The 16,508-nt window shown below is 34.9% G+C and overlaps 1 protein-coding gene across 1 annotated transcript in view; it reads right to left on the bottom strand.

Moving 5' to 3' along the window:
• The window catches only part of ASPH (aspartate beta-hydroxylase), a 110,820-nt gene that overhangs the window by 88,937 nt on the left and 5,375 nt on the right, over positions 1 to 16,508 (bottom strand). The window contains exons 2-3 of the mRNA XM_068187976.1: positions 5,223 to 5,372; positions 3,119 to 3,187 (exon numbers count right to left, since the gene is read on the bottom strand). Of these exons, the coding sequence (XP_068044077.1) occupies positions 3,119 to 3,187; positions 5,223 to 5,372 (219 nt within the window). The remainder of the gene's footprint in view (positions 1 to 3,118; positions 3,188 to 5,222; positions 5,373 to 16,508) is intronic.

The raw sequence follows: 16,508 nt of genomic DNA, 5'->3' as shown, positions 1-16,508 counted from the left end.
ACATATTTTTCTACTGTAGGTGAACCAGAGGAAACTAAGATTTTTTACTTGGGTTCTACTGCTTATTACCATTTGACTGCTGATAACACAAGGATGGGGTTTTGCCATTTTCCGCATTGCTGGATTACTCTGAACTAAATGCACTAGAACAATAAAGGGATTGTTTTCTTTAGCTGCAGTTCCAAAACTGTACTAACTACTGCAAGCATTTAAGGAGAATTTCTGAGGATATTGTTGCTTGTTAAAAGGGAGATAAGTACAAAAGAAACAGCTTAGCTCCAAAGTGAGAATTACAAAGACACTGGTACCCCTCCCTACACATGCCACTTTTTTGGTAATACCACTAAAGCCACTGCTTCGCTGTACTGATTTAAAGCAAGGTCAGACGTGTAGCACTCTCCCTTCCGAGAACAATTGGAGCGGACAAACACTGGCAAGCAAAGTACTGCAAACAGCAGCCCCCAAAGGAGCAGACTACAGAGCCTCTCTTCCCATTACCAGAATGAAGTCCGTAAACAGAACCTCAGAAATTGCTATGAAAAAGATAAAATCTGCAAGATAATGGCAGATTAGCTTCAACAAGTTTGCATTTCCACCACAGATAATTTTTAAGCAAATGCTACAATAGTCCACAATTACTTGGGGTTGGCTGACTGGAGGGGGTGTAGGTGGTTTGGTTTTTTACTTCTCTTACACAGGGAGTGGGGGAAGAGGGGAAGAACACACTTCTCGCACATCCTTTTGAAAATTACAAAAATCCCTCAAGAGAACCTAATCATGAAACCCACTTTGATTCCAACAAATAATAAAGAACAGATCCTACCCTACCTTATACAAATAAGAAATAAAATAATAAATTTTAATTATTCTATTTAGGTATAGCCAAGTAGTGCAGAAAATTATTAAATTATCACCTACTAAACCATTATTTGAAATACAAAACAAACTCGTGCTGGTAGAAGCATTTCTCAAAATGTTAATTAAATTAATTTAAACTTAAAAGATATTTATTTTTTTCATTAATATGAAATTCAATCTTGAAATTTGTAGTGAAAACTAAAGGTTATGGAAGTGAACAACATTAAACCACTGTATATATCACAACTTCAATACAAAATACTAGTGCTGTAATAGCTAAAGAACAGGAGAGAAAAAAGCATATGAATCCCTATCTTTAAACACCAAACTACAGTAACTTCTTTTGTACCAGAGAAACCACTTGCTGTTATGGCAGTCTGACCCAGAAAAAAATCCCAGAAAGTAATAAGCCTTCCTAACAAAATCCTCACAAATAAAAGGAGCTTTGCACTCAATATTCAGAAAGTAGGCTTACTATTCAATTTCCTTTACTACAATGACTTAATTCTGGAAAACAAATTCCTCAAGACTGAATCCAGTCTTCCTGTTTCTGCCTCAATGAAAAAAATTCAGTCTGCATTGTGGTACTGATTTTTATTTCGTATTAAATTTTGAATGTAAAAAAGCACAGTAACTTACAGGAAAGTTCAGTTAATAATATAACATGTTTGTTATTGGAAAAAATATATTTTTATATTCATAATTTTCTCAGTGTCACAAAACTTTAAAATTTATGATTTCTTTCATCATGCAAAAATTATTCTCAAATTTAAATTATATTAAATCCTATCTTTAAGTAACTTTTCAAAAATAATAAAAATAAATTTTGATCTGTGACCTTTGAAGGTCACATTTGAAGTACAAGGTTTAAATGCATGATAAGACAAGCTTAGAATAGAAACACTTTCATGTACTGGCAGAACTCCCAGCTATATCAGGCTGCATAAAACAGAGATGGAACAAAGCAGCAGAATGTTTCTGCCTGTATATGACCATCAAGAAAAGGATAACCAGTTTCTATACACTACAGACAGAGAAAGATTAGGATTATAACTATACCAAGTATTATCTTAGTCACCAATTATAATTAACACCCAATCTGTAGCTCTGTAGCCAATAAGAGTGCTGGAGATTCTTTGGAGTGACTCTCACATTCACACCACTGCAAACTGATTCAGTTGATTACATGGGTTTCCTATAAACCGTGAAGGGATTAAACAAATGAACACACATCCTCCCAAAGATTTGCTTACTTCTCCAGATAAAAGTAGGAAAAATTAAATTATGATAAGTTGATTTTTATAGAGTATGAATTAGAAATAGCAAACCATATAATCCTAATGTACTACTGGTAAGTTTGACTAGTTTGATACATGCCATTTTGTCCTCTGCTCAAGCTGTTAGTTACTATGCTGGGGGGTTCATTACTTTGTTCGTTTGTTTAATTTTACAGGTTTGTGTGCTCAGCAGAGGTTTAAATTTGAACAAACTAACTAAAGGAAATCAAAAGAAAAGTAAACTTAAGTAAAATTTCTACTATCAGGTAGGCAAGAAGTATCTATCCAAGGCTTGACTGAAACTGAAGAAGGCAGTGCTTTAAAAGATGCAAGAAAACAACACTATCATAAAGCATGTCTAGAGACTGAAATTTCCCTTTGAAGATACACAGTGAGCAGAAAGACATTCTCACAAATTACAAGGAACAGAAGCCTAAACCCAGTGTTTCGCCAGAGAAGAAAAATTCATGTCATGTACTGTTTCTGAAGGGTAAAAAAAAAAAAAAAAGAACAGACTTGTGGAGAATTCAGAATAGAGGAAAGACAATACAAAAAATACACTACACAAATAGTCATCTAAGAAATACGAAGGCACACTAAGTCATTTTAAAATGGACCTGGCTTAACATGTTAACATAAACAATGTTTTCACTCTAGAAGCATCTTAGTTCCTGCATCTGATAAATTTACTGATAATCACAACCATCTTTTAACATTCAATACAGTAGTATCAACCACCTAATTTAAAAATCATCCTGTAAGATTAAATGCTTTCCACTAACATTGCTACATTAGAAGAAAAAGAACAAAAATTACCTACAACTTGCATTAAGGAAAAACTCATCACAATGAAATCAACTTAAGTTTTCAAACTAGGAAAAAACAAACAAACCAGAAATATTGTTTTGACTTAAAAAGAAAAAAGCAAAACTTGAACATGCTAACTAAACTATATAGATTCTTCCACCTGTATTTGTACTTGCCTAGCAATACTTTAGCATCTTCCACATCAAAATCTCCATCTCCATCAGCATCATATATCCCAAGCTTGCCTAGAAGTGCAAAGAGAGAAAGAAAAGACAATTAGGGATTTGGCCATTTGTGTCAAATACAGTGTTCAATATGCAATGGTTGACGGCCAATGCTAGGTTGTTACCATATGCTTTTTAACAATCTAGCTGTAATATCCTTAACCACATTTTATATTTCCTGGTAAATACTCAAATATTTCAAGTTTCTTTCTGTATTTCCTGCACTTCAGACCAAACACAAGTTTGTCTTTTTCCTGCATTGATTTTGCAGCCTGTAGATTTAAAGCAAGTGCATAATTATGTACTTGACATGGACATGCTTTGCTCAGAAGAAAATTTAGGTGCATGAGAAACATTCAACATGTTTGAGGGAAAATAATAAAAATTTGTCAAATAATAGCCATTAGTTTTCTGATTACATGCTTTCTGCAATTCTCAATTCTCAGAAAATAGATAGCTATATAGGTATATAGTTTTTAGTGCCAAGTTAATAGAAAGTAAGCAGCCTACTTCCCAGACAAAGGAAAACCATTCACAAATTTTACCAAAATTGTATAACCTTCCATGCAGACAAAAATGTTGTCCATCCTTACATGTAAGACTAAGAAATCAGTTTTCTTACTTTTTTGTTTTTGAAACTGCAGCTCAATCAGCCTTAAGTATATGCAAAAGGAGAACTCCGTTTCTATTAAGAGAATTTTCAGCATAAAGGCATGGTATCTAGGATTTGAAGCATCCTGGGACCACCAAACTAAGCAGAGAGTTATCCAATTATAGGCTTGATAAAATTCAGACACAACTTTTAACAGGATCAAACTCTGCAGAGCTTGCAGAACTTTGTGTCGTTCTAGTCTGACAGTTTTCTACACTTGTCATTCTTTAAATGGAGGCAGAACTTTCTTGCTATCACAATAAATGAAATACAGTTCTTAATATGGTACTTAGAAAATTAGAAAACAGTTTTGTGGAAGAAAAAATTTAGACTTGGGTCTAGAATAGAAAAATATGTTCATCACCATTTTATTGAAGCAACCCATTAGAAAGGAGCCATATCTGTTTATGGATAAACACAGCAGACTGGTGCAAAAATATAAGTCTCTAGAAATAAGAATTATATCATCTTCAAAACCATGAAGAATGAGAGAGATGAGAAATGGCTGAGCTTCATGTCATTGCAGAAGAAGAGTAATTCTTAAAAAAAAATTAAAACCATAATAAAGTAAATCAAACTTTCAGCCAAGGGACTGTAAAGCAAGCTTATTTCTCTAATATCCTACCTTGTAGGACCTCTGACAAGTTATAACGGAAATCCTTTGCTTTGGCTGCATGCATGGTAAAAATACAAAAAACATTATTTGCATCACTAGACCCAGTTAAGTTTCAAACCAGAAGATTTTTTTCTGAAAAAAATATCAGTCCAGATCAAAAAAAAAGCATGTACCAACAGATTTGTAAATTTTGTAAAGCCACCAGTGCAAAAATGCATATTGAATCCTACAACATCAGGGAAAATGGCTGCTCCTATGGACATACATCTTGAAATTTGAGATATTAACTTGTAACCTTAAATATTATATTAACAGTACTGTCTTGAATTTGTCATATTGAGATAGAATTATCACCACTATAAGCTTAAAACTGAGGTCATTCAACATCTCCCTCGTGAGAGGATGACTGATCAGCTGTACTGAGCCTACAGGCATGACAGCCCATCAGAGCAGAGCTAACATTAGCTGCCTACTTTTAACCACTGCTGAGAGTTTCTGAGAGCTTCACTTCAAACTGCATATTTAGCTGACCTCTCAAATTAACTACAGTATGTATGTTACAAAGACATCCTACAGGATGTTAACACCCTTTTATGAGAATCCCATTTTAACACCGTAATAGTGCTCCGCATTAAAACATACATTTTGAACCACACTGCCTATTCTTATCATGTAGATAATTTGCAAACACTACAGTAGACAAATCATCTATCTAAAAACATAAAATGGCATTCACTTAATGCATATCATAACATTATGAGAAAAAACTTGAGATTTAGAATTCTTACCTAAAACTTCTTCATAATCTACAAGTTCAAACCAGACAACTGCTACTGACGTCCAAACTCCCAGCAAAGCAATTACCATAAACCAGGTGAAAAATGAGCTTCCAGAGAGGCCTTCTTTCTTTCCATTCTTGCTTCCTCCATGCTTAGTCTCTGTTAAAATAAAACAAGAAGAAAAAATGGATGTAAGAGTTAGAAATTTATTACTGAGGATACAATTATAAAACTTGGTGCTTATGATTACACAGAATACTAGACATTTGAGCGACAATGGTAGGTTTTGTTGTTGTGGAGTTTTTTGGTTGGTTGTTTTTTTTTAAACTTTACTACCTTTACTTGCTTTCCATTTCACTGTAAATTACTGTGAGAAGCTTGATGATTATCTAAGCAAAAGCCTCATAACTAACCAAACACCAAAAGCTCATCTAATTTGTCTTACAAGTTAGCTGAAAATTCTGCCTTGTTCCCCTTTGATGTCTGTTTACACAGAGCTTCGCATTTTTGAAATGCTTTGCATTTGTTCCCCGCAGTTCCCAGACTGCCACCAGAGGCCAGTATGGGCAGCAGAAAAGATTTGCAAGAGAAGCATTTCTCCTAAATCGGGTTTCAAAACTAGTCAAAATAGCTCACACAACCAACGTGACAATTCAAATAGCCTAAGAAAACTCTAAAACCTGAACTATGTTAAAGGTAACACTTCAAATTCAGAACACATTGCCAACTAAAACCATCTTCCCTGATGCTCAGAATTAAGCAGAGATTCACTCCATACTACACAACTCTAGAATTTCAGTCCTATGGAACATGCAGGTAAAAGGATGAAACAGAGACATAACACAAATCATGGTTTCACTTATAACCGCACATATGGAACGTAAATATATATAAAAAATGACACAAAATTGTAAACAAATGACAGTGAAAGACCTTGACCCAGCATATGTGTATCAAGTCTCAAATAGGCATTGTCACTAGAGAAGACATAAAATCCTTAGTCTGTTGTTTTAGGATTGTTTCAGTGAACGAGGGATATGCATATACATATATATATATAAGCAAATAAATATGTAACCAGAAAGATGCCTGCCTGTGGCCTTCCTGCAAAGCTCAAGGTCTGCTCTTCTGCCCCCTGACATTACTGCTGCAAGGGTGGCACTTGGCTGCAGTTTCAAGTTCGTTAGTCTATTCCACTTCATTCCATTCTAAAAACCAACTTGTGCCTGCTCAGCCACATGCAGGCCCAGTTTTTCAAGCAAAACTATCTCTTACATGATTTACAGAATGCTGCAAGAAACTTTGTCATGAATATTGTGATAAGCTAAGGAGTTATATTTATACTAATTGAAAGAAATGTTAGATGTATTTATCAACACTGATCATAGAAAAAGACAAAAAATACTCTTAGAAGCTAAACATCAACACAGTTCTTTTTTAAAATAAAATGGTATATCTGAAAGATAAGTAATGAGATGGGTGACTGGCTTGTTCTTGTAACAGGAACTACATGTAAGTACTCACTGACCCTGCTTGCCAGCAGGTTTACAGCTGTAATAAAATACTCTTTTATTACATCCATTGTGCTTTATACCAAGTTCAGACCAATATAAAAACCACTGACCCATGTTAACTCTTACTCAGCTCAGCCTTTTACTGAAAAAAATAATTATTTTATTAACACTACTCCCTTCAAAGATCAAACACCAACTATTTCGTTTCTTTTCTACATTAAACACAAATGCCCAATAATATTCAGAGAGAAACTGAGGCAACTTAGCCTCACATCAGACATATATCATTTGCTACTGCACAGTCCTCTAATTATATATGTGCAGGGTCCATATATACAGCTCATTGTAACATCTCTCTTGTGGGAAATGTAAGGGTAGCCTGAAAATTGAGGGACAGAAAAGCAGTGTCTGCATTCAGAAATATGCTCAACTGTATGAAAATTACTTACAGTACCCTTGAACTGGTAATGTTAATACTATAAATAAACAATTATAGTATGTAACAGCAGGGCTTCCCCTGTATAGCAAGGCAGTCAATGAAACCTTTGCATATACTTAAAATTAAATCCTTAGGTTAAAAACAGTTTAAATGATTCCAGATTGCAACTTGGTTCTAGAGCAAACACGAAAGATGATCTTACTGCATTTCACACTTATTTGCCTTACTGTTTTCGACCAGTTACTGCTATTTGTCTTCCAAGAAAGAAGCTTTACATATCAGAAGAACAGGAAAATGAAAGAAAATACAACTTATTTATGTAATGAAGCAGAACTATTCATATTTTTTCCAGGATAAGAGATTGTTTCATGCAAATTCCTCCAAAATAGATTTTGCTATAAGAATGTAGTTTACAATAGTTACAGAGACATATTTTTATGCTGGGGCTTTCTACCTTATAGCAAAATTATTTACAAAACTCTTGAATAACAACTCAAGCACGGCAGCTTGATCTCACGACACTTTTATATAAATGGAGGTTATGTAACAAAAAATTTACCTATGATCTGCACAAATAATGCTACATGCAGGGTTAGAACAAAACACTACAAGGACTGAAGCTGGCTCAGAGCTCATTCCAAACAGTTAATTCTCAACTCAAGCCCTTTCCCTGCACATGCTGCCAGCCATGCCAGAAGTAGGTCACTTGCCATATCTGGTAAGCCCGTGCTTACACCACCAGATGTCTTTATGCAGACATCAGAAAGTCTTAAAGCACTGTCTACCGCTCAACAGCAAATATATAAAATCCTATACCTCACCCACCCCCCATTAAGTCACATCCACCTAAAAATGTATGAAAACCTTTCTACTTTAGCTTAGCGTCAAGACACCTAGCAATTTTACATACTCCAAAAATAACTCTGAAGTCAAATATTTGAAGACAAAACAGTATCTCTTCTGTTAATTTATGCTCTATTAGGCAAAAAATTATTTACAATTAACCACCAGCCATAAACTCATGTAATACCTCTAGTCCAGAAAACACATAATCAGAGAGAACAGAAGCAGCCTGTAACACAGACTAGACAGCAAACTAGCAAGAAAACATACAACAGTAAGCCAGTTATTTTGCTGATTATAAAATCAGACATATCTGGTATTTGCAAGTACACATTTTCCATTTGCTCACCATAAAAAGGTTAGGATTATACCTGTGTCGTCAGCCATAACATTAGTGCTCGATTTCCACCAACAGAGTGAGTGTGTCAGGATATCCAAAAATTAATGCTGAAGGCAGAATAAGAAATATCCTCACTGTTATCCTCCTGTTTGCAACAGGAGCAAACAGGTTTCCTAAAGCCAGCTCAGCTGGAACCTGAAACTGGACCCAAGAGAAACCTCTCCTCCAAATCTATTTTTAGAGCAGTTATCCTCAGGAGCCAAACGCTTTTCAGAACTCATATGGCAATCTAGTTCTGACGACAATGAAATTCACTTACTCCTCCAAACAGAGCATCCTGGGTAGTTGATCCTTTCCCCTCCCCTTAATCCTCCAGCATCAAAAACAACAGCGAATGAAACCAAGCACATTGTACTATAGTACTTCTGCTGCAATTTATGCCACAGTGCCTGATCTCTAAGGACATTAAATCCATTCGCATAAGCTGAAACACAAGTCTGGACACAAAGCTTGCCTGCTTGCATTTGTTGAATTGGCCCTCATCCAAGAAACTTTCTCCATGTTGGCACTCCCCTACCGGGCTCTGAGTATCCCCACAGACACTGCTCATTTAAAACTTGCTAACTACTTTAAGAAAAAAGAGACAACTCCTTTCTATAATGTAGTTTTGTGTCTTCTAACAGAATTACTTGAAAGCAACCTCATGCATTCTTGTCAAGGAATTTTCATATCAGAAGTGTACATACTGTATTTACTTCTGGCAGACCCTTTCCAGAAAGGGTTAACACTAAATTATCTCACTTACCCCTCCCTTCAATTCTGACAAAATGCATACCGCTTATACAATTTAAAGCTAATATAAATTAAGTCACCAATATATCCTCTTCTTAAGGACCAGAAAAAAAGCAAAAACCCATTAATACACTTTTCAACTTTTTTCCATCTTAAATTTTAGCAAACTATTCTTTTCCCATTACTTATCAAACAAAAGCCAGCTCCTTTTAGGTGGAAGTCAGAAACAAACTAATTTCTCATTCACTACAACTGTAAAAAAAGCTTTAGGATCTACCACTCTGCCCTGCTATCCTCATGCTTCTGTAAATAACATAGCTACCAGGTAGATGGAGCAAACAGAAGAATGTTACATCTACTTTGAAAAACAACACATATCTCCTGTGGTTTTAACATTCAGCAAATGCAATTCTCAGGAGTTCAAGGGAGAAAAACTGAGAAACAGCACTAGAGCTAAAGACTTTTCATATGGATGAAAAGGAACTACAGGTAGTTGATTCTATAACTAGTGTATCTTTTAACTATCTTTAAAGCCACTGGAATACATTAAATGGATCAGATGCTTTAAGACCTCCTGACTAGTACATTTCAGTAACATAACTCATGCACAAGCAATTAAGAGCAAAACGGGGAGAAATTTACACAGAGTGAAAGTAACCGAACGTGAAAGTAATCGAAATAAAAAAAATATTCAAAATCATTTTACATACAATGATATGCATTCTATTGTATATAAACAAAGAAGTGTTTTGACAGGCATCAGATTAGGCAACTTATAGCAAATTCACTTCAGGTGCACCTGCATTTGCAGACAGCAGATCTTACCACAAGTACACTCACAGAGTATTTAACTGATGCTGGGAACTGCCCTGTCCATTGATATATATTTTGGGGGGATCAGTCTGAACCAGATGTTACCTGTCAGAATGCCCGTAATGATTTCAGCACACCTTTTACTGACCTTTCACTTAGACCTAAGTGAGCAAATTCCATTCAAGGACAACAAGCACAAGGCTTATAAGGAAAGTGAGTTGAGAGAATCAAGAAATTAATTTCAAACATACACTCCAAATCTGAACTAACACATGTATGTCGACCTCTAGCCGAGTACCCAGAGTTTTAATCTTGTGCCCTTTAAAAATTAATTGATTGCAAGAATGACAAACATCTTCCTTCCTGAAAGGGGACACTACAGCTAAAATGGGGAAACTCTTCAAACTCATCAAAAGGAAAAAGGACCAAGAGCAAGATGGATCAAGGTTAGCTCAAAATACCACACAATATAATTTTTGTTAGTTTTATGAAAGACAATGGTTAAGTTGAATATGTATCTACTTACAATGCAATTTGACATTGGGACAGCAAAGTCAACAGTGTAGACTTCTTACAATGTCTCATCTCTACTGTGTTCAGATGCTGTGACTGCTGCTTCTTTTTGAAGTAATTCCAATTGCTTCCCTAACACTCAGAGTTATTATTCTTCACCTGATTTATATAACTGTTCCAAAATTTAAAAACTATCTTCAAGTTAGCTGTGCTACAACTATGCAGCCATGTATTCTAACTAATTTTACAGAAGTATAATTGACAATTCAGACTAGTAGCATTAGTTACACCTCTACATCACTACCAAAGTCCAAGCAAAAAAATTTAGAGAGGAAAAATTGTCAATTATGAACACAAAATGTCAGGCTTCAAATCATCAAGTTAAGCTTTTCCACAAAGGTGGTTAGGAAGTTATATGGAAGAAATGATGATTTATCACTTGGAGATAAGGGTGCACAAAAGCAAGCAGTCACTAGAAACTAGAAATACACACTAAAAGAAAAAGCAATAAAACACTAACCTCAAAGAAACAACTAAAAATCACATTTCAGAAGTAAAAACTATCAATCGGCTAGATTAAAGGGAGACTTTAGAACATGCGCTTTTAAGAAGAAAATACAGCAAGATAAAAAGCAGATAAGGGAGACAATTAAAAAGCTAAAATAAGGTACAAAAGAACCATTTTATCACCAACAGAGCAGAACTAGTAGCAGTGCAAAGACAGAAAACAACCTCCATTTTATAAGCATGGCCTACTACTGCTTGAAATTTTTGGCAAATTATCTTGTCCAGTATGATTAATGATAAAGCAACTGCTGCAAGCCCCTTCCACTAATAGATCTGCAGATAATTATTTTAAACTGATTTTACACAGAGGAGTTTATTGGGTTGGGTCTGTAACAAGTATTTTTACTGAAGTGCCTCAGGAAATTCAGAGCCTTCTCTGTTGATATTCCCCTATCTATTTTCCCCTTTATATCAAAATACAAGGGGTTTTTTTCACTCTCACTACTGAGACAGGTCATATGAGTGTATACACGCACACAGACTTTTTATAATATGTACTTTATAATTGACTCAATAAGCACATATTGAACTGTTGCATTCCAAGAAGTCCCTACACCATAATGATTCCAAATGCTAATCTGAAATCAAAATTATTTTCATATTTTATTTTTACTCTGCATTACTCTACATCAAGGGTAGAATAATACACTTTCAATGGACAAATCTGTGCTTTTATGAACTCTATTTTTTTTAAAGGGAGACAGTTACTATTTTCTCCATGTTTACTTTACAGATGGAACTGAGATTTTTACTAAAATAAAAGGTTCACTTTCAATAAATTAAACAAAAAATCTTTGCAATACAAAATTGATTCTTCCTTTTAGTTTCTAAGAAATTTACTTCAGCACTACAACCTTAAGGGAAATTTGAAGGGGGGAAATAGATATTTTAATTACTATTTTCTCATTAAAAACTAGATCTCTGATCTGAACTTTGTGTAATCTAGATTATATGGTTATAAAGATACCTTGGCATCCTGCCAAAAGACTTTAATAATCTATATCAGAAACTTACTGATTAGGAATGGGGAAACTGATGGAACACAAAAAGCACTAACTTCAAAGGAAATACAAAGACCAGAATGTAAATTTGAAATAAAAATTAAATAACTGAAATGCAATTTTTTCACAGCAAAATTAAAGATTTCTCATAGTAAAATAATCCACTATACAAACAATCTAAATACATAAATATTGAAAGCAAGAGAAAAGTCATAAATTCAGGATTAGACAACAATGCAGGCTGATTGTGGAGATGCTAGGAATGGCCATCTACAGGGGGAAAAAAACAGTGGGCAAAAAAAAGGGATGCATCACAAAATATGTAAGAAACCTCTAGGATCATAAGCATCCTGCTGAACTTCCCTAGTGAAAGGAAGCTACTCCCTTCAAAAGACAAAGTGATTCCATTGAAACACCTCCTCGAATTCCTCACTTAGTCAGGATGTGAAAGATCAGACTCACTTCTCTCCTCTAGGGAACACTGCTTGAACTTCTTTGTAGGTCTAAAAGACATTTTTAAGTATACCCAAAGGTATAAGATCAAAGCCATTTTAGTCCCTCAATAATCAGATCTAAGAGCCTATTATCTGAAAAATATGCTTCAAGTACAAGAGACACGTATAGGTTTTTAGCTGCTTTATATTCAGTTTATAAAGAGATGGTCAATAAGTCCATTTCTGAATATAAGCTGCTATATTTCAAAGTACTTTTAAGCCTAGAGATAGCTTTCTGACTCACAGAGAGCATCACAATATTCAGAAGGGTTTTTTAGTTGTAAGCTAAGGTGATGTGTTACTAAGTCAGAATTATTTATTCTTCAGAAAAAAAAAAAAATTCCAAAACAAGAATAAGATTATAATCTGGATGACTGAAGCTAAGCATCAGCCTCAGGGTGGGGTTTTTTACATTTATTTATTATTCTTCAGTAGTCACATTTTTTTCTGACTATAAACAAATCCCATTGCTTTCCATTTACATGATTCTTCTAAAACATACACAACAAAAGTAATAAAATTTATTCCCAAGAAATCTACTCAGAAAACCCATCAGAATAATGACTAGCTTCAGGGTTGTTGGTTGTTTGGGTTTTTTTTTTTAAACCCTAAGGATTTGTCTCTATGAGAAAAACAGTCATGAATGAAAGAAAAGGAGAAATTTTCGAGAAATTCTGTCCTAGGAGGTTGCACAGTTTCAAGAGACTTGTCAAAAGCACTTCCTCTAAATACAGCACAGCAGCGGACTCTACTTGCTGGCTCCGCACTTCTCAGTGAGATTTGGAGAGACCAGCCATTGGCCCCACAAGAGCTGCTGCTGTTAACAACTTTCTTCTCAAGTCTTGTTTACCTAAGCATAACTACTCAAGTCAGAGAAGGAGAAAAGAAGACAGAGATGTATATTCATAAGAGAAAATCCTGAATCTGTACTTGCTCCTTCTCTAAATGCGACAGAAAGATGATCACATCCAAAACCTAGTCAAATTTTGTCCAAGCCATGTTTTGGCTTTTTACTTTAGTTTTTGATTATTTGGATGACAATTTTTTCGGTAGCTCCTCAAGAAGGATTTATTAGAAGGAAGAAATACACACAGATGTGCACACAGCTTAAATAACTAAAAAGGACATTGCTTACAACTTGAGTTTTATAATGAATACTATCAACAGCAATATATTTGAATCAATATTTAATGCATATATCACTATCAGAGTACTTTGGATTACTTTTATTTTAAAACTTTTCTCCACAAACTTAAAGCTAGTACAATAATAGCCTTAGACAATTAGCACTGAAGAAAAAAAACCAAAAAAAACAGGAGTCCTGTAAAGACAGAATAAAAATATTTTGTTATACATTTACCTAATCAAAATAGATTTGTACAGAAAAGTCTGTATTTTTCCAAAAAAACTTATGTCAATTTTCTCTAGTTTTGTTTTTATGTGTATAGAATCACAAAACAGAATTTAAATCCAAAACAATGTGAAATGTGCCTCTTGTAAACTTACTTGACTCAAACATCAAGCCAAGAGGTTCAAGGTTAAGACCACATGCTTAAAAATAAATTTTAGTTTGCCTCCTGCTTCAGGAACAATATCTCTGTAACACCACTCTATACAAATTACTTAAAGATTTTTAATAGCTGTTATTTTGCTTAACCAGCTCTCTCCCACTGAACATTTGGAAATAAGATCTAAAATTACACAATCTACCTATCTTGCACTTGAATGATTTAATGTAGCCAACAGTGCTACATAATTACTAGGTTAATTAAATAGATGGTTGTATTTAGGACGGAGCAAAGTTCAAGGAAGGTAAATGTGGAGAGGAAATACAAGAAATACTTGGGCCTAGAACATGCAAATTTTGCTGGTGGTGACCTTTAAAAAAGATTCTATTACATAAGGCTGAAAATCCTCATGGCTGTACATAACATGCTGGCATCAATTTAAGGGTATTTTTTCATTGTTCCATTTTCCTATCCTGTAATGTGGGTCACATCAATTTGTTTTAGCAATAAGTCCTAATTAATCCACAAAATAAAGAAAACAGACTGTGTTGGTTTAGTTCTTTAAATTTATCTCATGCTTTGAGGGAGTTCAAATAGAAAAACTCCAGTTGTCACACAGGCACCGACAACTCTGCTTTTTACAGGTTTCTGCTCATGGAAAGAAAGAACACTTCAAAATGCTTAAAATGCCAAAAACTTATCAGAGTTTCAAGTCCGATACTAAGCCAATTTAATTAGGTATTTGTTCACAGGATGCTATGCACCTGCCACTCTTAGGGAGTACAAAACAGGTTTTAGGTGTCTCACATGTTACTAAAATATGTTTTTAGGCGATCTCAGTTGCAGAGAAATTGCTGTTTACATAACCTTCTGGCTTCAAAAGATATGTCTGTGTCTTCTAGTTACTATGTGTCCTCTAGCTGCTATAGAAAGAAACAGGACTACTACAGTTACAAACTGCCATGTGAACTTTCTTTAAGAATTTTTAAATTTAAAAAACACCAGTGTGAGGAATGAGAAAGTGAGATATGTTGCATTAGTAATTAATTGTCAGTTAACAAACAGAACCTCAGGAAATAAAACTGCAAAACCAGAAAACCACTACTGAGTAGTTACAACTCCCCCTAGCTATTAGATGTTTTGTAAAGAAAGTCTTCAAGCAAACAACTTGGTCACATTTGTTACATGAGGTTAAGTACATGCATAGTAAGAGTGCAACTCCATATGAAGAAAACTACAAGTGGTTTAATCTTTGAAGTTCTAACAAAATTGAATCACACATACTGCAATATGTTCCAACTCATTACATAGTTATCTGCACACTTAATTTCCAACATGTTTCAAGACACATAATATTATGAGTCCCATTTCAAAGTATTTAGCTCAAAACTTTTCCATGCAAAGAGCTATCCCACAGATGCAGTTAGGGAAAAGAATGCTGCAGGCTATCACACAGATTACCAGATTGTGATCTTCATCAGGAAAAAACCGCTTGGGGCAAATCAGAACTTCATTGCTCAAGTTCTCTACAATGAAGAATTAAACATATAAATTAGCACAAGAATTCTTATTATATGTTTCAAAGTGATTCCAGCTGCAAATGAACCCTTTCTTTTCATATAGGTGATTGGCCAAGAGGTTTTCAGTTTAAAGAGACAGCATTATTCAAATGTCACCTCTTTATGCACTCCATAATTAGAAATAATCCTGACATATAGGCCTTCCCCTGCTAGTAAATTTTGTTATCTTTACTGAAGCCCTTATATATCCAGCTATTACATTAGCATAGCCAACCAAACCAGTCACCTTTCTGTGTTCACACCATGGCTCCACAATTACATGATTGAACATAAGACTCTGGATTTAACCTCACCCTCCCCTAATGCCCACCCACTCACTGTCATGTCTTCCCTCCTCCCCAGATGACCTTCCATAAAGTCATGCATTGAGCCAGTCTAAGGGGGGGGAAATAAAAAAATCATCTTTCTGCTTCAGTTCCCTGTGTGGTTCACCTCACACATGCACAGCCAATAATTCAGGTACATGGAAGGGGTATTGAAAAGAGCAAGACTGCAGAGCAACCTCAAACTAGATTAAGCTGAGTGCAGACCTGCAGCTTAAACTATTAAAAAAATTTAACTTCTTAATCCCTCAATATGATATACATCCTTGGTGACTGAACACTTGAGTAGCTATGACCCCTGATGGGGAATCCTCATGTGCACTCTCAGAGTAATTGCCAAAATGTGAGAAAACATACTCCAGCTTCCTGTCTCCCTGGTACCAGAGATACTTCAGATTTTCCACCTAGCATTTTAAACAAGCCCTATCCTCAAAAGGCTATTGAAAAGGTTATCATTTAAACAGTTAGCAAAATGCTCAATAAGTATATTGAAGCAAACATCCTTGCAGATGTGAAGTGCAACCTTCCTCCATATTTGAAGCACTGTGAATAATTTCTTTTAGCCCAC

This window comes from Anomalospiza imberbis, chromosome 1, assembly GCF_031753505.1.
Source record: "Anomalospiza imberbis isolate Cuckoo-Finch-1a 21T00152 chromosome 1, ASM3175350v1, whole genome shotgun sequence".
Lineage (NCBI taxonomy): Eukaryota > Metazoa > Chordata > Aves > Passeriformes > Viduidae > Anomalospiza > Anomalospiza imberbis.
Note: the sequence above shows the minus strand (reverse complement) of the source record. Positions and strands in the feature narration are given on the sequence as shown.